Genomic DNA, 26,054 nt, shown 5'->3' on the forward strand with positions numbered 1-26,054 from the left:
CAGATGAAAGCAGGTTCAATCTGTCGTCTAATTGTGGACGACAATTAACCTGACATGAGAGTCGTACAGCATACTAGCCGGCAAACATAAAACAAAAGGACTAGCATCCTACAAGTTTTGTTGTGGTATGAGTAGGATTATGATCAATGGCCATATGTTGCTCATGTGCTTCCAAACAAGACTATGACAGCTGGCGATACATTAATGTTGTTCTGCTGCCTCATGTTCACTTGTTCCGTGGTGCTGTGACCGATAAATTTGTTTTCATGGATGGCAACGCAATATTTCATCTAACAATCGCTGTCCAGGAGTGCCTAGCTCACTCAAAATATTTAACCCATCGGATGGCCAGCACGTTCTATAGATCTGAATCATATTGAAAATGTTTGTGATGCTTTGGGGAACAGTCTTGCTGATCGACAACGCCCTCCAATAAGCAAGGACACCCTTATCCATGACTGACAGAAAGAATGGGATAAATTACCCCAACAGCTGTTGGATAGTGTTGTGTAAAGCATCACATGATGTGTAGAAGCTTGCATCGCACTCCATGGTAGCCATATCCCATATTGACATCTTATGCCGAAACGCCTAGGGGCGGTAATTACATTTTTTCACTTTTACTTAGTCAGCCCAAAATGACCGCTTTGTCCTCTGAACACTTTTCAATGCCTTTTGGATTTCAGAGCACAAAAAATTATCGTCATTGCAATGTTCTAGACTTCTGGCATTAGTTTTTTTCACTTGGCATCAAATTACTTTTTTTTTACCCGCTACATAACAAATTGGGATCCATCCTTAGCAATTGTCCACCAGTGTAAATATCACTGCAGTTAACAAGATTATGGAAACCCTTCAACATGTAGTTTTGTCATAAATTTCTTCAAAGTTTTGGTTGTCTTTGTGAAGATATCGAAAGGTAAGAAGTTAACTGTTCATGAAAGAGGGCAGATTGAGGGGTTTTCTTCAACAAGGATGATTAAGCGTACTATTGCGAAAAAAAGTAGGAAGATCGAAGAATAAGTCAATACTTTTTATAATTAAAACACAAACCATGGTACAAAAAACACTGGGGAAGGACCTAAAGCTTTTTCCTCGTGTGATGGAGGAAGAGTTTGCAAACTTACATCACCTGAGAAATACTCAATCAGGAAACTTATTCAAACGATAGGTTTAAATGTTTGTCAAAAACGAAATGCAACCCAATTAGATGGTGTGGAAGTTTTATTTATGCCCTGGTCGGCGACAGGATTCTCATGCCCCTGTGCAATTAAGAAGTCTGAGACCCTTCTTAATACGAAAACTAGAAAAATTAGGAAATAAAAATTATCAGTTAAATTAAACTTCTAAAATCAACACTAAATTGCACAAAACCAATCACACAAGAACATAAAAACAGCACTGAAATGCGAGCTTGAAAGAAACAAAATCTTGGTATGGTATTGTTTACTGCTCAATCACGTTGAAACCTGTGGTAAGGAAGAAGAAGCGATGGGTGGGAAGTAGTGAGTCACTACTACCGTGCCTTGCTGGGCACGAAGCCCGTGAGAACGGGAATCAGTACAGACAAATGACAAATTTACAATATCACAACTTTCACAAGGAGGAATAAAATTCAGAAATAGTAAAGAACATTTCTATTTAGTTTCTTGGGATCTACTATATTTTGTAGCAAGAGTGATAGATGGTAATAGGGGAAAGGCTAAGGTGAAATTATTGCTAAAAGGACTTGTTCAATCATATGAGTGGCTAAGATGATGTAGAGGAAATAGAAATAGTTTACTTTTTATAGCTCAATAATTTTACAAGGATGTGATCTATTTTTTAATATTGAAGAAAAAGAAAAGATTTTCAAATCCTCTAGCAATTAAAAAAATATGAGGGGAAAAGAGGTTATTGATGGAAAAAAATAAAATCTTATTTTAATTGCTTTTCTTTTGCATAGAGTTTTATTTACAAATTTTAAGGCTGTTAGACATTCGGTCAAACACATTTATAGATGCTTTAAAACAATACTATCAAAGGAAGTGCTGCAGAGTTGCAATCGCCTGCAGTTTTTGTCATTTCATATACTACAGCTAGGGTACACTGATGGTGTAAACTACTTTAACAAAATACTAGGTAACACAAAATTGTTGTCTTGATGTTAAAAATCGGTCTTTATATAAATTTTGTATCGCCCTTGCTTTTAAACGTCATAATTAGCATATTAAAACTATATTTTGCAGTAATTTTCTATATGGTCAATTTGTTTAGGGGCCCTCATAGGCTGAGGGTCCCCTGGTCTAGCCCCAAAGGCAGAGAAAGCTCTGCTTTTGTGGACACTTATTTGTATGTTTTAATGCGTAATTCTGTGTTTTTTGTGTTAGGATATATAGGAAATTTACAAATGTCAGTCAGTTAGCTCATGAAGCTAATCTTATTAGTCTAATTTTGTTATTTTATTAATATTTTGAAATCAAATGCCGTATGCCGAAAAGTTATTCATTTTCCTTTGATCCCAATTGAAATTTATGTATAATTCCTTTTGCTTTTAGAGGAGAACATTTTATTGAATCTATATTACTTTTCCCGCAGATTTCATTCATGTCCGTCAGTTACCATGCTTTTAACATTCTTTTTTAATCATCTAAAATGCACTTTAAAAATTCAGTTACTTCATTAAATTCAGCTTGAACAAATCAATAATCTAGAGAATTTTTTTTTAAATAGATATTTTGTGTAATATGTTTGTAATAATTAGTCAGTTGCCTATCTGTCAGTGAATTACCAACTTGTCGAAAAAAATGCAAATCTTTATTTTAGCAATACACTAGTCGCCGAGTATATGAGTCCCATTTGTTCTAAACAGTTTTGATTCCATAAAGCGGCTAGTTCAATAAAGCTGAATTTAATTCTGTTTTTGTCAAATCTAACAAATGTATTTTCATTGCTTGCCTTTTATGTAAACTTAGTTATTTGGTTTTTGGGTTTTTTTTTTTTTGCTTAAATTTGTATTAGTATATTTAGAAAATTTCAGAAATATTAGTCAGTTACCAAGCAGTTCTAATTACTGTAATTTTTTATTATAGCAATATTTTCCAACTCAAATGTCATAGGCCGAAAGTTTATTCATTGTTCTTTGATCCTGATTTGAATTTAATAAAAATTCCTTTTACTTTCGGAAAAATCTCTTATTGAATCAGTGTTACTTTTTACATAGGTTGCATTCATGTCAGTCAGTTACCAAGCTTTTAACAATTTTTCTAAAATTACCCAATATGTATTTTGGAAATTCAATTATACCGTAAGATTCAGCTTAAAAAGTACAATAAGCGAGGAGAAAATATCTTTTTAAAAGTTAATATTTTGTGGTTTATGTTTCAAAGTACTTATCGTTTTGCTCTGTGAATGTCAATCAGTTACCCATGGAATTGTCCAGCTATCTCTTGACTAAGAGAGGAAAAATCAGCATCATATAACATATAATAATGTAATTCGTTAATTCTACAGGAAGAATAATATTCTGAAACAACCTTCTCATTTTCACTACAAAACACATCAAAAATTGAGGGTAAAGCTTTGAAAATAGATTTAAACGATTTGTTTATTGCAGAAACCCTCAGTTACAATCAGGGCTGTGGAGTCGGACTGATTTTGGAATAAAGGAGTCAGAGTCGGAGTCGTTGGAAAACATGCCGACTCCGACTCCGGGCTTCTTTTTTTCTTTCCTTTTCACTGACTCTCCTTGCATTTTTTAAAAATTGATTACCAATTGGTTCGATTACATGTATAAAAAGATACTAATGAGAAAATAACTGCCATTATGGCAATCAGCTAGCTTGAATGCTTACTGAACTTTCTGTAGCCGTCCCCATCCCCTAGTTTGCTTGCTTTTTAACTTAACTAATAGCAACTGTCAGCAAACGGTTTTGTTGAATAACATTTTCAAGTAATCACTTTCAAATAAAAATAGAAATATAGTGTTTTGTTCTATCTCAGTTTAAAATAGTAAAAGAAACGTAACAAATTAGTAAGTCGACGCCTGTAGCTAAGGTTGAAACGTTTAAGTGTGATCGGCAAATTCAAAGACGTTCTGGCTCGAAAGCACGAATCCAAAAGATTCGATGAAATAATCTAATGTTTTTTTCTTTATTAAGACTATTTCTGTAAGCTTGGTTCTCACTAAAAAGTATGTAACAAAATAAGCGTAAAAAATTTCTTGATTACAACACTCAAGAATTGCAGTTAATCTTAAAATCTTCATATTTAGGTTAATTCTAAAGCAGCCAATAAAATTTAAATTAAAAATTTAGCGAAGAAGAAATATAGGTATAGTAAAAGCTATTCGTACAAATTTGTATACCGCCGCGTTTTGTGTAAAATTAGCTCCTGACGCATATGTGCCCTATTTTCGTTGAAATTTTATTGATGAAATATAATTTAAAATATATTCGTGAAAATTTTCAGAATTAAAGTATTTATATTTTTTATAAACTCTGAAATTAACTTTGGGTGTCATCTACTAGATGGATGTCACCAGGGGCAAACCACTCCCTCTCAAGAACTTGGATTTAGAAAAAAAGTTTTTTTTCTCTCAAGTTACAGCTTTCAAAAATTGAAAGCACACGATTTGTTCAATATATATTTGTTAAACATTAAAGGGGGGCAAATTACAGATAATCATTTTCAAAATTTTTAAAAGGGATTTTTAAGTCATCTCACTTTTTAACTCGTAACTATTGGAAAGTTTGATTTTTAAATTGAATTTCTAACGTTGTATGACGTCTTGGGTTTACAATAAAAAACAAAATGCTAAATTTTCATAAAAAGGAATTAATATTTCAATCTCTGTTAAGAGGTTTTCCCCCTTCCCTTGAATGGAGAGAGGGAGTTTAAAAAATACAATTAAAAAAATAAAAAAAAATCCGGAGTTGGAGTCGGAGTCGGGCGTTTCAAAATCCAGGAGTCAAGGTCGGAGTCGGCCATTTTCCTTCCGACTCCGCAGCCCTGGTTACAATGACGTTCCACCTTGTGTTATTCCTCCGAATATTATGTACTGGGTTATGTTACTGTTATTTATGTAATGCACTTCTGTTTTATCTCCGTGTTCCATCCATGCATCTTCTCCGTTGGAAATTCCATTTTCGCTAATCTACCTGTGCCACCACTTTCCCTTGACGTTCCCGCTCATGGATTTCTGTCCACAGACTTAAACAATAAAACTTCCACAGAAAAGAAATTATCGCAATCTTTATTTTAAAACAGATTTGTTTTCTAAATAAATCAAAATACAGTTTCAGCCAATTGAAGGCGCCAAAAGGCACTGTTTTTGTATAGTTTAATGATACATTGTTTTTCCTCAACGAACAAGTGAGGGAAATCGAGTATAATTTGATCCCGTTGATACATGTATCACAAGAATTATTCTAGAATTAACATCAAAGTGCTTTTAATAGTAATGTATTCAATACCGCAGAATTCACACAGAAGCTATATAAAGATGATTCTAAAACATTAAAATTTTCCTATTACATAAATTTCATGAAATTAGCAACACAAAATATAGTTACATAAAGTCTATGTCTCGTAACTTATGCCTACAATAATGGTTTCTATTTTTTAAAATCAAAATATAATAATTTTAAGCAATACTATAATACATTTTAGTATGTAACCGGTTTAAGTAGTGAAGAAAGGAAGAGGTGTCCTGTTGTGGACTAAGCTTCACTATGCGACATCAGTAGAATCTGAAGCCCAGTTGTTACGCCAAAGAACTTGGTAAAGCTTGACCACAGAGAGACGGCGTGTGAACTTGGAAACGAAAACGAGCCACTTCATTTTATAATAGGTAGAATCAACGAGAACGCGCAAGCAGTCAGGTCTCGTGTTCTCGCTGATCCAACCTATTACGAAATGACGAGGCTCATTTCCGCTTCGAATTCAAGCGCCATCTCTTTGTGGTAAAACTTGAGCGTTGAATGATCTTTTTGTTACCACTTCCTATGATACATTGCAGCAAATGTTTTCATTGTAGTCTTACCGTGTAAGCAAAGGACCTCTCTTCCTTTCTTGATAGTTGAAGAGAAATTTAAAACAGGTGTAAAAGCATTTAAACTAGTTTAAATTGAAGTGATTGATGAATGAAAATGTATTCGATCAATTACAATTCCGATTCAAGAGAATTCGTCTTTTACTTTCAAATGAAAAAGCAAATAATGGTTGATGAAAAACAAATTTTTAAAGCAAACGACATGCTTTGGAAAGGTTTTACATGAAACGTTCATAATTAAAAAATGATTTTTATCCATATTGCTTTTTGGTACTCTTCCTTGGCGTGTGCACCGCAATTTTAGCCGTACCTTTGAATAATTCATTCATACACATTTTGCATACGTTGTAGCTTGCTGGAGAGTGATTGTCTTTATTTTGCTCTTTTTCAAAATAGTTTCTAACTTACCCGCGCGGGAATGTGCAGTCATATCACAGACACTTAGCTGCAAAGTACGCACTCGATCCAATTAATGTTGGGATTTCGTCTTGCTGTTGAGTTGAAAAGCGTGCAAAAACCATTTTATATTACAAATGTTTACAAAGTACAAAGTTGACTATCCGTAATTTCTGGACTTTTCAACCTTTCGTGAAACTACATTTCGTAAATTAATTTGACTGTAAATACTTTAAAACCCGATACTTGTTGTCAGGGGCGTGCACAGAAATTTTGGAGCCCGTCACAAATGACTTTTCCGCGCCCTATTGTTTACCCCATATTTCACGCCTAGTTTTAAAAATATTGGGCTCCCTTCAGACTCGGGTTCGGGACAACAGGTGTCCCCCCCCCTGTGCACGCCCCTGCTCGTTGTAAGTACCGTTACAGCTTTTGTAAGTATATATGTCATGTTAGTTTTTTATGTGCTTAATTGCTCGTAATCTTGCTAAATTTGGAGTTTATTCCATCAATTTTTGCTCAAAATTATCTTTTTACCTGCATGTTAATTTTCTCTGCTTGCCCCAGTGTGTTCTATGGGCTTGATGATAAATTGGGGAGCTATAGCCAAGCTGGCATCATTTTTTGGCGAATACATGGAATACCTTTAGCTTCTTTCACTGATGTGATAAGTTATATAACTAATAAAATATGTTTTCCCAGTAAATCTATGATAGCGTTCGTTATTGGAACTCCTGCTGAACCTTTTAATGATATCTGCGAAAACTTTCATTTGAATATTATTATTGGAATCGACTGCAAAACATCGAACCACAGTTGATATTTCAATCAAATCATGCGATCAACGCATAATAGTTATATTATTGCAATTCTTCAACATTTTACTTTATGCCTTGCTCGATAAGTCAAATTTTAATTTACGTGTTTCTTTAGCTGTCATTTTTCCACAACTCGATAAAATTAAATCTGGTATTCCAAATTCTACAAAAACTACACCCGTTATTTTAAAGTAAACTTTATCTCAAAAATCTGTTACTACCACTGTTTGTTCGTACGTAAATGTGCATCGAGGGGAAAGTAGAAATAAAACAGTGTGAAAGATAAAAGTGTTGAGAAAAGAGTACAATAAATATTCAAATTTGAGTTTCTCTAAATTAGTAATACATTTAAAATATGTAATTATCAGATTAGAGTAAAGAAAGAATTGGACGCTACATTTTGCCGCCTGCGTGATGCCGCGCGTTGTATAAAACTACAGCGGGCCCTGATAATTCTTTCTACTAAAAGCCTCATTTTTGCAGCGAAAGTTGCAATTTTTAGAAAATTTCGAAAACTCCATTCTAAAAATGCTCTCTAATGAAATTTATTTTGATATATCAGCACAATGACCGCTTTGTCGAAGATAAGCTACAATGAAAAGGGAATTCCTAATATGATGCAGCAGTCCCTATAATTTGTAGGAGAATGTGAGTTCCGTAGCAAACATAATTTCGCCAAGACAGCAAAAGCAGCACTTTTTAAAAGGGTCAAACACACACATTTATACCTTAAGCCTTTGATATAGTCTTTCATCCCTCACCTCTAGATAAAATGCAGCACATAACTTTGTTTTGTACAAATATAGTACTTTTATATTGTTTTTACAATCCTACGTTTTAGGACAATATTAATATTTTATTATACTTTTTTTCTTTGAAAAATACTGAATTATACATGAAAGTCGAAACACATTGTTTTGATGAATAAAAAATCTCACGGAATTCAAGAGTACTGCAGTACATATCAACCAGTCCAGTAAATTCCCGATAATCTATTCTGTACTATACTTAAGTGATATAAACATATCGCAGCATTCAGCAACTTCGAAGCATGAAAGACCGATTTTGGGTTACCTGTATAGTTGAGGATCAAGCAGCTTTATTCGCATTCATTCATCTTCATATTTTTGTGGGAAGGCAGAAAAATGAACTCAAATCCACTGAAACAAGACGGTTTTTCTCTCGAATAAGCTACTAACTAAATTGTCGTAAAAATGTTTCTCCTCATAAAACATTTTCTCCGGTGAAGTGACTCTTTTAGAATCCATTTGTTGTTTTAATAAAATTCGTCGCTATAGTCGAAGATGTATATAAAAAGTTTCAGCAATATTTCTCTGAAATACTAAGAAACGTTGTCTACGACTTTTATGCTTTGTTTTTAAAACAACTCATTTTGTAAAAGAAAATTCGAGTTGAAGAGGCAACAAAATTAGAAAATTAATACTTAATGTGTAATTAAAACGACAGGTAGTGAATTATTACATGTATAACGTACAGGTAGTAAATTACACATTAAGGTCCTTCTGCTGTTTTGGAGGGACTGAAAATACACGGGTTCATGGACTTGGTCTATGTTTCTGTCTGACAAGTGGGATAAGAAACAGCAACGCAGGTAGTGAAAAGCTTCAAGAGAATTTTAAGCAAATCGAAATACTATCACTGTATGCGCTTTTATTGCAACTATTTTTACAGATTTACCTATGATTTCTCTCGCCACTGGTATAAAATGGAATTTCGAAGTCCCTTGTGTTTCATTTTTTTATAGTGTACAGATGTAATTTATGTTCTGGGGGAGGAAGTGAGGGCTGTAAATTGCCCTTTGGCAGTTATCTTTTAAATATTTCATACGTGTTTTTGACGTTTCAGCAAACTCAGAATTTTTTAAAAATCTCTTGGAACCGTTTGAGAACTAAATCTGTAGAAGGAATTCGGAACTTAAATAACATATAGGAAGCGCTGCAGTCTCTAGCCAATGAGTTCTGAATCGCCGACGTACGTTATATTCTGTCCTTGTCCAATGAGGACCGCCCAAAATGGAAATACTTTACCTCTTTTGACTATTTTTTAAAATCGCCGAAAGGTGACGCATTTAAGCTCTGGAACTGCGAATTGAACATTATCGCCCCTTGATTTTGAAGCACGAATGTCTTTATTATGTTTGACCATAGCCAATGATGGAGGTGGCAGGCGGAGCTTATCAGTTATTCTAGGCTGGTAGATTAAAGACAGTTCCATCTTCTCTTAGACATAACATAATAGAATTAGAATTTACAAAATTACACTGGTGGACAATTGCTAAGGACGGATCACAATGGGCTATGTAGAGCGCAAAAAGGTAAGTGTCAATGCCAAGAGAAATAAACTAATGCCAGGACACTGGAACATTACAATGACAATAATTTATTGTGCTCTGAAATCCAGAAGGCGTTGAAAAGTGTTTAAAGGACAAAACGGTCATTTTGTGCTGAATACGTAAAAGTGAAAAAATGTATTTACCGTCCCCAGGCGTTCCGGTGTAAGATGTCAATATGGGATATGGCCACCATAGAGAGCAATGCAAGCTTTCACACGTCGTTCACTGCTGTGCACATCAATATCCAGCTGTTGTTGGGGTATTTTATCCCATTTCTCTGGCAGTCACGGATAAGGGTTATTGGAGGGTGTTGTCGACCAGCAAGACTGCTTCCTAAAGCATTCCAAACATTTTGAATGGAAATCGGATCTAGATAATGTGCTGGCCATCCGATGGGTTGAATATTTTGACTCTCTAGACACTCCTGGACAGCGTTTTTTCGATGACATGTTGCGTTGTCGTCCATGAAATAAACTTATAGCCCACAGCACTACGGAACATGTAACCATGAGGTAGCAAAACAGCACCGATGTATCCCTGGCCAGACATTAGCGAAGTATGGCCATTGATTATTATCCCAATCCACATCATTACACCACTAGTAGGATATTTGTCCTCTTCTTTTATGTTTTCCGGCCTGTATTCAGTACTTCTCTCACGCCAGATCAGTTGTTGTCCATAATTAGACGATAGACTGAACCTGCTGTCATCTGAGAATAGTACACAAACTCAGTCGACTTCTCTCCAATTGTGATGAAGACGACATCATTACAAACGTTCGAAACGCTGGCTTGCAGCCAATGGGGTGTGCAAAACAAGCTGTCGGGCGTATAGTCCTACTGCTTGCAAAGGTCTGGTTAGTTATTTGGGATATTTGCTTGCTGGTAGCAGCAGGAAGCTGCTTTGCTACCCCAGTAGCTGTGTTGCACCGGTTCATTTTTGTTGCTAGCACTATGTACCATTCTCCTGTCGATATCGTATTGAGTACACGACCTCCCCGTGACATTTTGTACACATTCCATTTCTTCAAATGATTTACAAACTTCGAAACAACTCTGCGGCTAACGTCGCACTCCCTGGTCACAACTGATACTTTTTGTCCTTCAATCTCGCCAACAACAAGACCACTCACAAAATCATCTAAGGAATGTTGGCAAGACATGCCGAAAATCGTAAGTTCGTCAATTGATTCTTTCCTGTCAAACTCTGCCTTTGAACTAAAACGGTCTTACGAGCTAAATCCTTTTTATTGCTTACTGGAGGCTCGTCCTGAACTTGTTTGTGTTGAAAAATTACGTGTCTTAAATAAATAATATGCAGATTATTTTTCTTTTAAAAAGTCATAGTATGCAACATTTTTTGTTCCGTTTTTAAGAAGTTTTAAAAGAAATTGATACATTTCATTTCCTTTTCAAGAGAGACCAACCTTTTCTTCTCCTGGAACAATATAATTTTCCTAAATGTAACGTCGTACTGTGCATAACTGTACATTTGACCTTCAGTTTTGATGATGGTGATGGCATAAGAAATTTTCATTGAAAATTACAATTACTTATACAGTACAACCTCGATATCTCAAATCTCTCGGGACGAGGAAAAATTTCGAGATATCGAGTTTTCAAGTTATCAAGGTTTTTAAAAAATTACACTAGTAACTCTCACATGTACACACACGTACGCTATATGCATTTATATATTTTATATTTCTAATTGTCGAAAGTGCACAGGATAAGATTTTGAAATGAACAACAATTTCAACTTGGTTTTTTCGCCTAAAAATTTAAAAATTCTAATTTTATCTTTACCCAGGAACCTCACATTCAAAAAGTTCTCAGCAGCCATTTTGTAGAAGTTAAAAAAGTTGAATGATGAAAATGAGGAACGCATTTTCCGTTTTCGCTTGAAGACTGACGGACGAAAAATCGAACCCCTTTCCTCAAAGTGGACATGTTCGAGAGAAATGCACAAAGATTCTAAACTCTGGGGAAAACACTGCACCCCTTTCATGCCAACACTCCCCTATTATCTTGCCTCAATTCCCTATTCACAATATTTCGAAAAAAAGGGATGAAAAACGTTAAGCAATTGTCTCTGGAACTGGTTTTACTACAAAAATTGCCAAAGCAAAACGACAATTGAAATTTGCTTCTGTACAAAAATTTCGACATATCAAGGGTTTCGAAAAATAAATTTCGAGATAACTATGGAAAATACATATGGGTTTTTATAGAAAATGCTGGGGAAAATTTTTGTTTCGAGACATCAAGGGTTTCGAGATAAGGAGGTTCGAGATATCAAGGTTTGACTGTATTGGAATTGGAAATGTGCAAGGATCATGGGAATTCAAGGAATATTAGCTGACTGACCTGCTGCTGGTCCTGTAAGAATAATATTTTAAATCATATTAGTCCATATTAATTTTACATGGGGGTCCATTTCCATTGTATGCATAGAACAAATTAATGTTTCGCAACGAAGTTATTGGAATACTGCCTTTAATTTTAATAGAACAAATATAGGCTTTTAAAAGCGTTCTTAAGATACAGAGATCATACAGAGTTCCTAAAATGAGATGACTTTAAACAGGCTTGAATTATATCTGCAAGCGTTCATCTAGGGAACCACTGGAATAATTAGATTAAAGTAACCTGCAAATGTGGCGATGACACCTCTCATAATGTTATCTTAACCTTTTAGTTCTTTTCGAGTTCTATCCACGGCTTCTATATTCAAACAGTGGCTCATTGAACATTCGTCCTGCATTATGGGGCTGACCTCTTGAAGACGCTTTGCAAATGGACCCTTTTTTTTTCTCTTATAAAGCGTACGGAATCTTTCTGAAGGAATACATTCAAAGTAGTTTAAATCTAGAGTGGTGTAGTAAGTAAGTAAAATTGCTACAGTTTAGAAAAAAAAACCTTGCACGTACATCCTTAGTGTGCTTGTTGATCTTGGCCAGTGGTAAATTTATTAAACTTTTTTCAGTTCCACCTGGTATGCCGATAAACATTACCTGAAGTTTTTTCGTTCTGGTATCATAGGCGAGTCGGGTTATAATCGGTTACTAATTAGTTGCGTGATTAGAAACGTACTTATTCAGTAAGTTGCAATCATTTATCAATCTTGTTACAGAATTGTTTTCGTTGATTCTCTACGGCGCTGGCAATCAAAACTCCCCCGTTGGCTTTTCGCTTCATATGGTCTTTTCTGGTCTTTTTTTTTTTTTTTTTCTGTCTGTTTTACTCTTTTTGCAATGTGTCGTCACAGAGATACTTTTTTAAATGTTTGCCATAAAGCTAAAAGATCAAAAAGTTGATTTAATAGTAAAATTGTTACAAAAAATCCTCTTAAGATTTATCCATACTAAATACAACCTATGTGAAATCATTAGCAGATGTTTTTTATTTTGACTTTAGTATGCATATAATACCTGAAGTAATGTATGCAAAATTGCAACTTTTAGAAGCACGGCCTCACATTTAGATAAAGCTTTTGATGGTTCTTAAGGCGACCACGTTATTCCTTTTCTCTTTCTTAGCATATTGCTCTAAGAGGACTTTTTACCGGACATATATATTCAAACAGAATTTGTTTTTACGTATATAAGAAGGAAACAGTATGAACATACTGGTAGCAAAGATAACTTATTACATGAAAAAATTCGTATAAAGACATATGTGCATAATTTATAGCCTATGTCACTCAGTAAAAACGCTCCTTCAATGTAGTGAAGGAATTTTTCAAATAGGTTCAGTGGTTTCGGAAATTACCCGGAACATATCAACATACAAAATTCGTTCTCTCTCTGTGTTTATAATATTAGTATAGATGTCACTTTGCAAGAATGTGCCTTTCATACAAAGAAGGAATTTTTTGAATAGGTGCAGTGGTTCAGGAGATTATTCGAAATGCATGCAAAATTACGACTTTTAGAAACATGGATTAATATCGTCTATCTGCACTACTTGAATTCAAATACTAATTTACTCGAAGCGCGAATCCCAGTTATAACTCGTTTTTAAATAAATTTTGATGCATAAACATTCAGCGACTCTCAATGGTTTGCAATTGTCAAAGCTAATAGAATGCTATACATCTTATCCTATGCAGCCTCAAATACATTTGAAGGTATTAACGGCTCTTATACCGACATCGGTAATTTTATTTTCTTTCACCTGTCCCCCCCCCCCAGCATTCAGTTCGAAGAGAACCTTCGACTATTCTGTCATTGCAGGTGTGGGACAATCGGTGATAGATTTTACGCTTATAACTATAAAACGGCAGGAAACATAAACCGGTGGCGAAGACAAACTATTAGCTTAAAAAATTAATATAAATACATATATACATAATTTATAGCCTATGTCACTCAGTAAGAATGCACATTTCACTTAGTGAAAGAATTTTTGAAATAGTTGCATTGGTTCCGGAGATTATCTCGAACATTACACACACACAAAAATCCGTCCTCTATCTTTATACTAATAGTATAGATCAGCGCTGTCACGTGACGAACAATATCGTGAATGCAAAATTTGCATACGCACAATACGTCCTACCGTATCCTGAACTTATGCTATTTTCTGTATTTCCTTGCCTTCCATTTTGTGGTTGTTAACACTGATATTGCAATCCGTCCTCAGCAATTGTCCACCAGTGTATAAAGAGGAAACTTGTCTGAATGTATCAGAGAAATAGTTATATTTCAGCAACTACAATAACTCAAAATGCAATAAACATAGTAGCTAAAGGATTTGAGTAGAGAAACAAATTTTCTCTATAAAATCCAGACATGTTTCCCCCTTGAAATACGACCCAGAATGAATAGTATTTGACAATACGGTGAAACCTGTGTTATTTCTTAGTTGTGCACTTTCAGTGGTCAACATAAACAGGTGGTCAACTAATAGAAGTTGATCTATATGATATAGGACTAATTCTGTTCCTGTAAAAAGTGGTCAACTTACAGGTTTTACTGTATTATATGCTCATAACTATATAGTATTTAAAAAAAAAGAGGATAAACTGATAAATTACTGAATGCTGAGAAAAGTTTTTAGAATCTGCCTGTGTAGTTCATATATATGTTTTTGGCAAAATACAGACTTTATTGGCACTTGTAAGTATCGAATTTCTTCCGTTTATTTAAGTGAAATTGGCAACACTACGTTCGAGGGAAGAAAATGTTTTGATGCTGTAATAAAGTAGAGAAAGAGCAATTACGAGATGACAGTATGTATAATATGTGTAAAAAAATGCTTAAGTTACCATTTAGAATCTAAACGGAACGAAACAATAAAAGGAACTTTATTCGAAAAAGCGTAAATGGCCGATATAAGTTCATCAGAAGCAGCCTCAAAATTGAAAGATCATCGCTGTCACCTTTCATGAGGTTCTGAGTACCGAACTTGATTGCTCACTGGTACATTTGGGCGAAAGGACAATACACAAGATATGAAGATATTTTTGAAATCCTCCACTACAAAAGATTTTATGCAAGCTTTATCGACGTTCACTTTATTGCTCCAGTTTTGGCCACTCCCACTAAATTTACATTATGAAGATTGTGAAAAATAAATAAGATCGAAATTAAAATGTTATACATTTATGTAGAAACTCGTGATGTTCCGGATATCCGTATCCGTATCCGCGGATATCCGAGGGAAAATAAAGATCTGTATCCGTATCCGTTACTTTTTTGACGGATCTTAAACGGATCATTTCTATTCTAAAACATTTAAATATATATATTCTATTCTAAAACATTTAAATATTTGAATAATATAGACTCTTAAATTCCGTTTAAATTAGGTTTCATTCCCTATTTAAATTGTAAGGTATCATTTCAGAAGCCAATTCCCCCCCCCCCCCCGTTGCAAAAAGGAAGGGGAAATAAGTTTTAAAAGTGTGTATCAGTGTGTCTTTTGGTGGAATCGTAGCTCCTAAACATATGAACCGAATTTGATAGTTCATTTTTCGTTCAAAAGGTGACTTGATCGAAAGTGTTCTTAGCTTGGCCTCGTTTTTGTAGAACTTTAATTACCGGAGATATTAATTAAAAACCGATTTAACGTTTTTCACAATTATGGTAGTGAAAATTTACCCTTATGTTAAAAATGTTGGCCCTAATTGAAAGAACGAAGTTTTCTGCGTTTGATATTCATTTGAAACTTCCAACTTATATATAGTAGGAGCTATGATCTTGTTAAGTAAATTTTAAATGCAGTTCTAAGCCTTTACGCGCAATTGGTAGCGATTTCATAGTCGGAAGATAAGGAGAAAAAGCTCAATGATTTAACATTTTTACCTGCTGTCCGTTCATATTTGTTAACAAATGTGTGTTCTGATCCGCGAAATTCATCTTAATATGAGGTCGGCTCTCTGGGATAAGTTTTTTTTTTTTTTTAATTTTTTAATTTAATATTAGTTTTTGTTATTGATTTGGGGGTTCTGTTGTTCTTCATTTTTGTTTTTCTCTGCATCCTTTAAAAAAAGTGAGACTTAATTCTCTATTTACTGTTTGTAAATGTGTTCCCGGCTCTGTATTTGGTCGGTCGGAGAAATTTGGTGGAATGGGTCAGCGCTGCAATTATGCTGAAATAAAATGGGAAAAATTATGTCTAGCCTGTCCAGTAGCAGCTTTACGCTCTTGCCCCTGTATCCTACATCTACCGAGTAAGCTATAAATAATTTTTCACATTCCATCTGAGCATTAATGCAGCGCTGACCCGTTCCTTCCAACTCTCCCTCAATTTAACGGAGATTTCTTTAAAGAGTAAATCATAGTCTTGATTATATTTTTGCCGCAGTCACTAGTAGAAACATACTTCATAAAACTACATTTCTTGTTAAGTGGACCATTCAATATGTTTGCGACCAGTATATCTTGTGCTTACTAGCCCCAACAGCCCGCAGGATCAGTTTTTTTTTCTTAAGATTGCTAACATTGTACTAGGTTTTTTTACTAGTTACATGAACAACTTAAAGTTGAATAATGTATCATGAACTTAAACTGTGTACATCTCTTGGAAATGATATTTCTTTAATTTCCTCAGCTCTCCAACGCGAATTATCATTAAATATTTCTTTACAAAACAATATGTGACGCAAGGTTTCCCTTTGCTTTTATTGGGCATAAAATGTTTCGTTATTTTATGTATTGTGTGTAATGCTCGTTTATGCGATGAACTTTCAATTTCGTAGTAAATTTTCTAATAATCGGTTAAAAATCACAGGCCCCTGTAGTAGAAATGTGTCGCTTGATCTCCCCTCCCCAGTATAATATTTTGGACTACAGCGCTTTGGAGTAATACAAGGATAGCCCTCCTTATCTTGCGTTTCAAAAATAGAGAAAAACTATTACCGCTCATACTTCAATTTATTTTAACAAAATGCCATACACAAAGATTTGCACATAATAGTTTCCTGACTTAAGAATTCTTGCTATTGTTCAATATGGTTCAGATGTAATCTTTTTATAATAATATAGCATCTTTCAAGGAGTAGTAAAAAAAAAAATCTGCCACAACTTCCTTGGTTTTAAACATATACATGATTTACTGATTTAAGTGAAAGATTTTTAAGTGAAAAATTGCAGACGAAAGACCTTTTCCCAACATGAAAGAAAGTTTCCGCTATCAAGATTGAACAAATTCTAAAATTTTATATTTGCATCAAATTTCCAATAACATCAGCGGCGGGAGAAGGAGGGAAAAATGCACAGCAGTCCAAAAGTGGCCAACACATCATATTTATGTAAACTTTGCAACAAATATTAAGTTAGCGCTGCTCTGGTAAGTTGACCTCCGACATTGACAATGTTTACCTCTCTTTCGGGTAATAAGAAAGAGTAATTTCCACAGATTAGAGTTGCAATACTTTTGCAAAACGACTACGAAAGTAAGTCAACTCAATTAAGCGCAAATTATCCTTTCCCATTACCCGAAAAAGAGATAACCATTGTCAGATTGGAGGTCAACTTACCGGAGCAGCACTATAGCACAAAAGCACCATTACATATTCACCATTACACAAAAAACGACTGCTGGATGAATCGAAGATTTACGACTTTCTACTTCTGTGTTTCAGGTGCGATAGAATGAATGTCACAAGGGTGACGTAATCTTTTCGCTTCTTTTGCTGAGAGGAGCGACCAATTGCGTTCAGGAGAGGGATGTGTCACTCCGAAAAAGAGTTTATCCCAGGGCTCGTCATTTTGGGGAAGGGGGTTCAATTCCCCCCCCCCCCCCTCACCCCAGATTTGAAAAAATATTTTTACATATAAGAGGGCGAGGTTTAAGTTGTTTTCCGATAAAATATGCAAAGAGAAAACACCTTTTGCCCCTCCCTCCCCTGGAAATATTCGAAATGACGCGCCTAGTTTACTCAGAACTACGTCAGCTTTCGTTTTTCAGACCTCATACAGAGCATATCTGTTCTTGTCGACATAGACCGATGATTGACTGAATGTACAGTATGTAATCAAATATTTGGTCTTTAACTGACATATTTTCTATGTGTTGCCATTCATTGGTGAAAGTCGATATGCTCCAATATCGGTCTTTCATGGTAACATATCCACGAAGCATGTTCTGATGAATCCTTTGGTGGAAAATACCACGATGGGGAAAATAAGATGTTGGCATGTGTGTGGCCACTTCAGGATGATGTATTACACAAACATAGCATTCATAAAAGTCAACGTAATGTCATTGGTTCAAATAATTTAACGTAAGAACACCGGGATAACTCATTCAACACATTAAGTAGAAAAATACATAATCATTCATCTGGGAGAAAAAACTCAACAAGAAATTTTTTGAAACTGAAGGATGCGGACATTGATTTAAGTTGATTTTTCTTTTTTCTCACTTTCTAAAAAAAAAAAAAAAACGCAGAAATTCCATAAAATTCAGAACTCTTTTATCACTAAACTGTGCGATGCAGCTTTTCATCAGTTTTGCAAAACCGAACGAAGCGAAGTCACATGATGCACTCGTAAACACATTCACTCAATTCACTTTGTAAGAAAACTTTCACAAAATATTTTCCGAGATTCTTTACACACTGGCGCACAGTATCTGTACTTTGTTGGATTTTTCCTACCTAGTATCTCATCACAATCTCTCGCGAGTATCACTAATTGGGATACAAAATCAAACTTGCGTCCGATTTCTTCCATTCAGGGAAATCTAAATTTGACTTTTACACAACACTCTCTTGATCATCGCTCATCACATCTTGGTTTTCATCCCTGACGATCTCAGGGTTGTTCGCGGCATTGTTCTTCTCGGACAGTCTGGCAGCACAGGGTACCATAAAACTGACCCCAGCAGATATCATTAATAGCACCCCGGCGATGAAGAATGGCAAGTCGTAGCTACCCGTGAGATCATAAATCGATCCTGCAAAAAGAGAGAAAACGAGTTATTGATATCACCTAATTTGTAGTTGTTTCATATGTGAGTTAACATGACACTACTAAACTCGAATATGAAAATTTCTTCTGTAGTAAAATCTCCCCAGACATTTTAACTGGATGCCAAGTGAATTTGTGTGAGGCTCGGATCTATAAATTTTGGGCCCCCTGCAACAAAATCTGTAGCGCCTCTTCCCAGAGGACAATAGTGCATATTTATGTCGTTAACTAGGTGTACCCGACGCGCGTTGCTACGCCAACAAAAAAATACATCATTATACTGATTTTCATGACAATCGGTTGAACGGGGCAGAAGTTGCTACTCTGCAGTGCCACCTGGTGGCGAGTGGCTTCAAAGAGCATATTATGCACCTTCTCCGTGGAAAAATACATATATATAGCAATTTTCATAATAATCGGTCCAGGTATCAAGTGAAGCCGTGACTATACTCAAATTTTGTACTCACGCAGTTTGCAAGATCAATCAATCGCTAAAAATATCAAATAGAAAAAGTTTTAAATCCCCCCGTTGCATGAAAAGCCATAAAACAATAAAGAAAGAATTTATTTGTTCAAACTCAAGAAAAATGGCAACAGCTAACTTCTTATCAATGAGATCTTTCACGCGAATTAATTTCTGCAGCCGATAATTTTATTCGTATTTATCCAATGGATTGTGACTTAAATTGGAATAAAAAAGGAACTATCGATCGGATTTTTTTCGAACTGGTCTATAAACATTCCCAGTACCAAAAATAACAAACGGTGAAAGTTTCAGCCAAATCTGCCGGGTAGTTTTTGAGTTCATGGATGACATACAGACAAACATTCATTTTTATATATATAGATAAGTCTTAGTGCTAGCTTTTTTTTTTTTTTTTTTTCTTTTTAAATTTTTCTTCATTTTCTTGTGCCGTTGGGCCCCTTAAGGAAGCGGGCCACTCGCACTGCTGGATTTGTGGGTACACAGATCCGGGCCTGATTTACGCTGAAGCACTTCTTGTGTCCATTTCTGAGCAAAAATCTAGACTCTGTACTGCAATTAAATTGATCGGCGAAATGAAAATGAGTGAAAAAATAAAGTTTATTAACTTCATTTTTTATTTTTTAAGCAACTAATAATTCCATAAAAAGAGAAAGATGTGTTTTGAATGTACCAAAACTATTTTCCAAATGTTTGGCATAGTATGGGGAGAGGAGAAGAATCCATGTTGAAGCACACGATTTTCAATGAAAATTGGCATACAAGTGTTTTAGAACTCAAAGAAACTTTTAATCCAATGTAGAAACGGAGCTTTGAGGCAATTGTTACATTCTCATTCCGAGTAGGTGTTCCCCGTAATTTATAAAGGAGAGGGTGGGGGACGTATCAATGAATTATTTTAAAGTTGCACAGTAAAATTTTGCAAAAACAAAAAATTGAAAATGTTTCTTTTTTTTTTCTAGAAATGTTAACTTCTAGAAAACGTGAATAAGGTACAGTTGATGACCATTTTTAACAGTAAACTTATCATACCTGCAATGGGTGGTCCTAGCATGCACGATCCTCCTCGGAACAAACTGAGAAGACCAAATGCATTGGTTAGTTTGTCCAGCCCCAACAACTCCACAAGAATAATGGATGTCAAGCAAATATATGCAGCTGTGGAAGAAAATTATTAAAATAGTGCATAGGACTAGAAAATAACGTGCCAAGAAACATTTTAAAAGTACATGGAAAAGTTTAGTTTAGGTTCCTGTAGCCCAGGCTAACTGAATTCGTGTCAAGGCAAGGCTCACTCAATATAGGCATTAGGCAAGATGCAGTTAAAATTGGGATTTTAACGGCAATCAGAGGATTATCTTACAAAAGTATCTTTCAACCGCATACCCAGCTTCAATTAAGCAGTTTTCGAAAAATTAAAATTACAATTTCAACTTTTCTAAAAGTATCCTTTTTTGACATAGTTACTGACTTCTTAAAGTTTAAATAAAGAGCTTTGCCGTCCATTTGCACAAAACTATGACATCCTCTCATTTCGTTCAAAGTTTTCTTTTTCTGAGGGAGCTAGTCAATTTTTCACTCTTCCTGTAATGAATTAATTTTCCGCCGACCATTTTAGTATTCCTTCAACCTATCACTTTACTGCTTCCTCATCAGCATTTTCACATCTGTTTTTGCTCAGTAAAGTACTCAAGGAATCTTCCATTGCAGTATCTTAAGCACTTTCTTCAAAATAAAAAACGTTTTCATAAATTTTCGATTGTATTTTCAGCCATTAAAGAGACAAATCTTATTCATATTCAAACAGAAACATTGAGTTAAATAGCATCTAACTCTGCTGACAAAAAATAGTAATAATAACAAACGTTACCCGTTCGGGACTATAACTGACACATTTCAATAAGAACTTTAAATAATTGTTTAATAAATATCTAAAACATTTTGTTGCCCCCCCCTTTTTTTTTAAATCAAGTCCTCCCGGATATTTTAGTGCTCGTTTCAGAAGCATTGGATGATTGAGACTACTTTGTAGTACGTCTTTCTGCTTAAATTAGTTCTTTCCATAGTTGCCACATGATAAATACTTCGAAACTTGGAATCGAAGTAGTATGAGCTTTACGGGAGGGGGATCGACGATGAAACTGACAAGGGATCGTCTTGGCTCTTGGCGTCCCTGTCCACATGAACTACTATAGTACCTAAAAGTCGCCTGGGTATTTACATTTATCGCTCTTAGAGCAGAAATGCTTCCTGAACAACTGTCCAATAGAAATAATAGCTGTTTCAGCTTTTCGTGTTGTCTCACAATGAAAAGTTCACAATCGACGTTTGTACTTTTTCGAGAATTTTATCCAAATTATTAACAATCGTTTACTTTTGATTCCACTAAACTCAGAAATACAGTAACATCTCATTACAGCGAATACTAATGCAACGAAATAAATGTTCAGTTCCGTTTTTAACTGCCAATACATTGCTTTAATTCCATGACAGCGAAATTTCTGTTACAATGAACAACATTTGTGGTCCCTTAAAGTTTGAGGCAACGGGATTTTACTGTATTCCAAAATTTAAAATCTTTTTTTTTAAACCTAATCAATTATAAGTTCTGTTTTTAATAGAATGTTATTGAAGGAGGTTTTTTGTTTCTGGAGATTCGTTTCAAAAACATGGTTTCGCCGGAACCTTCTTGGAACTACTTTGGGTTCAACTGGACAGTGCATCAGGGACATTAAAAGCAAAAAATCATGCGTGAGAGGTGATTCAATGTAGTTGGAATAACTTGGAAACCTAAATATGAACAAACTAACCAATTTAATGCCACTTACATGACCCTTGTCAATCATTTGAGAAAACGAGTCCATTCCTAAAAATAGGTTGGTAAGGAATAACGGAGATGTGCCGTATTTTCGAGTAAAGCGTCATTTTGGCGATATGAAAAAAAAATGTACTCCTAGTATATTTTCGTTATTTGCTTATTTTGATCTGAAAGGTTTAAGTTTCAGCAATAACTGCATTGATTTGGCCAAAAACTAAAAATGACAAGCTTTGCATTCTTTATTGCAACAACCCTACCCTCGCCGACTTTCAATTTAAATTAATTATAGGAGGCGTTTTTTTCTCGGACCCATGACTGCTGAAAGAGGTTAAACCAAGACCCACCGACTTACGTAGGATGTTATCTGTCCAATGAGACATCTGCCTTGACCGCCAATATTTTTCGCCTTTGGCTAATTTCTTAAATTTCAAGGTGACGTATTCAAGCTCTAACCTAAAGCCAACAACGCACTTGCCAATTCTATTCTTCAATTTTCCTCTCCGTATCGCCCCTTCACGAAAATGGACACTTCTGAAACAAGGCGGAACGAAGGGTCAACTCTTCGTGGTCAGAAAGTAGTAAAAGTGGTTACTTATTGCAGGAAGATTCAAGACAAAATCATATGTAGTTTACAATTATGAAGTAAAATACTTTTTTTTTTTTTTTTTTTTTTTTGCTGGAGTTAAAGATTATACATTAGCGACCCTCGTTTTACGAGAGGGTAATGCTCCATGGAAATGCCGCGTAAATTAAGATTTAATAGTGGCGTTAAAATATGGGTTAGAGTCCTTAGATAATAGAAATAATTCTAGTGGTGGATATATGTATAATAAATTTAATGCGTTTATATTAATAAATTTTAATATATAAATAGTTTTGATATTTATGCTCTACGGTTATAAAGAAAACATGAGTTAACCCTTACCGTATATATATATATATATATATATATATATATATAAGCTGGTTATAATAGTCTTTTAGTCATCATTAATTATTTTGCTCTGTAGTTCTTTGTAGGTCATTAATGCATCCATGATCACTCGCGTCACTTCCATGACGAAATCTTGCTTCACAAAGCAGAAAGATCATTTGCCATTGTCAAGGAATGTCCCAAAATTTTCAGTGTCAAAGTTTTTGGTTGTGTGTCATAGATGTCTGTTGTTTCGTCTTCTTTTCACTTCTAAAAGCTCTACTTCCAGTGAGCTCTGAATTGTGTGAGTTTAATAACTTTACTTTTGGGAAGACCACTGGAATCAATCGCAAAAAACAGTCTCTAGTGGTCTAAGCTCGCTTATTAACACGCCAAATTGCAGTTTATTGCATGTTATCTGCAATGGGTGTTGTAAGAGGGGAAAGTTTTATCTGTTTGCAATGCCGCATTCTTGCAAAATAGAAACTAATCTGCGTAAAAAATAGGTGTAAAATCTTAAACTGTGTATAATCAAATCCACGTAAAAAAAAACTCGCGTAAAATGAGTGTCTACTATATTCATGGCTGACTTCATTTTATACTATGTGGAGATTTTAATAGTAACTCTGTCCATGAATTTTAAAAAGACTAACTTCCACAACTTCTTGAAAAGAATTCGAGCCAAACTTTAATAATGACCCCCTTAAAAATCAGTAACTGGATCCGCTCTCGCATGCACAATGTACAAAAATCAGGAAAACATTTTGTTAATTATTGGCGTAGTACTAAAAGATCTCTTTAAAAGTTTTAGGAAGATGTTTACGATTGCAAAATATTTAAATATTTGCAAAGATTAAAAAATAATATTTTTTTTAATATTGGAGATGATTTTGAATACCACATAATTTCATACAGCAAAAACTAAATAGAACAAATTATATGAGGAAAATGTATTAGAACTGCTACTTACATACAAACAATCCAAACAAGACGCAGTCAATCACAATGGCTGTGTACGTACTGCAGAAGGGCAAGCAGAACACACAAAGTCCTGTCAACACAATGGAAATGTTATTAACTAGAAGTGCAGATACTCCTGGTCTGTCAGCAAACCAACCGAACATTAACCTGCCGAATGTGTTCGTGATTCCAATGACGGAAAGCAAAAAAGCAGCCTTGTCCGACGTAATTCCTTTCATAATGCTGCTATCAGTTATGTAAACGTATGGCACATAAAATCCAATCATCCCCACTATATTGGAAATGCAGATTAGAAGAAAGACATTGTTTTTCAGAAGCGAGAAGTCCAACATTTCGTACATAGTATCAGTCATGGACTTCGGAAGCCTCAGACACTCGGGGCACACTTCAGGCTTCGACGGACCATCCATAACCACAGATCTATTGTCCCCCAAGACCGAGTGAGATACGGGGATGTCTCTTGGAATCGACGTCACACTTGCCACGTAAGAACGAACATCGCCTTGAGATTGTTTGTATTCAGGCAGATTTCGAATGCTGCCGCTGTAGAACACGTCCTTCCTGTACATCGGTCTACTATAGTCTCTGCGATCTCGCCTGAGCGAAGATCGCCTGCTAGCATCCAACGGAACTGGCATTTCAGACGCTTGATCCCGCACGTTCTGCTTCCAAACTTCATCAGCATTGAAATTGTTATTCTGCTGCTGTGCCGGACACAGAAAGCCGCTGGAGGAGATTTTTAAGGAGGCGTTATTCCTCCGCATCTCGTTGTTGACCGTGATGTTGCTCAAACTGAGTTTCATGGCTCCTTTGAAAGGGGGCAACAAACCCTTTCGCTTTGCCAGTTCACGGATGGCCGTTTGAGGAAGACCTCCGTTTGAAATGTGCGGCGAAGACGGGTCGTCCGGTTGATCTCCAGACGATGTGTGTGGCGCTGACGCAGAGCCAGCGTTTGGCAGGGACATGGTAGTGGCTACTTTCGGTATGGAAGGACCAGTCAAGGGGACCTTTTCCTCGACTTCTTCCTTCTCTTCTTCTTCCTTTTCTTCATCTTTCTCTTCTTTTTCGTCCATTTCGTCTTCTTTAGAGCTTGCAGGCGATTTACGAGCTTCCTGTATAGGTGACAGAGTGAACACGGGTGTGTCAGCTGGTGATTTTCCAAACTGGTCCAGGTACAGCGTCGAGTGCACCCCAGGCTCCAAGTTAAGAACGAATTTCGGTCTTTTCTCGACAGTTCCGTCTGAATGCTGAATAATCATGTACTGGCTTTCGCACAGGGAGTCCATTCTATGCCTTTCTTTTTCTTCGGCTATTCTCTGTAGAAGAGGTTTTTGACGGGGACCTGGTTCCAGGGGCCTCATGAGAGCTCCGAAAACCGAACAGTTCAGTGTAAGTCCTGCCAGTATGAGCATGGCTCCTTTCCAGTCGTAAATTTCTAGTAGTTTCTGGCAGAAAGGTGCAAAGATGAAGGCCCCCATGCCTGAGCCGCAGACAGCAACACCAGTAGCTAAAGCTCGTTTTGTGGAAAAGTAGTAACCGACACTAACCACAGCTGGCAGAAAAACCATTCCGAAACCAATACCTGTAAAGAGGAAGAATTTATTACGAAAGTTTTTTAAATACGTTACTCGTCGTAATATACAGGGTGATTCAAAAAGAATGAGCCTAGAGCCATTCTATGGTTAAATATTAAATGATAATTAAAAAAAAAATCAAACTAATATACAAATACTCTTACTCACAGTCAAGTTTTATTTTACACACACAAATTGCAAGTGTTCAAAGTGGCCACCCCTTACAAGTACGGACAACATCAAAACAATATGAGAATTCTTCCCTAAC

The 26,054-nt window shown here is 35.6% G+C and overlaps 1 protein-coding gene across 1 annotated transcript in view; it reads right to left on the reverse strand.

Annotated features, from left to right (window-relative positions):
- Positions 1-16,957: 16,957 nt before the first annotated feature.
- Positions 16,958-26,054, reverse strand: part of LOC129233889 (monocarboxylate transporter 12-like) — a 130,200-nt gene continuing 121,103 nt past the window's right edge. The window contains exons 4-6 of the mRNA XM_054867821.1: positions 24,202-25,794; positions 20,533-20,658; positions 16,958-19,002 (exon numbers count right to left, since the gene is read on the reverse strand). Of these exons, the coding sequence (XP_054723796.1) occupies positions 18,803-19,002; positions 20,533-20,658; positions 24,202-25,794 (1,919 nt within the window). The 3' untranslated portion in view covers positions 16,958-18,802. The remainder of the gene's footprint in view (positions 19,003-20,532; positions 20,659-24,201; positions 25,795-26,054) is intronic.

Source organism: Uloborus diversus, chromosome 1 (genome assembly GCF_026930045.1).
Source record: "Uloborus diversus isolate 005 chromosome 1, Udiv.v.3.1, whole genome shotgun sequence".
NCBI classification, from domain to species: Eukaryota; Metazoa; Arthropoda; class Arachnida; order Araneae; family Uloboridae; genus Uloborus; species Uloborus diversus.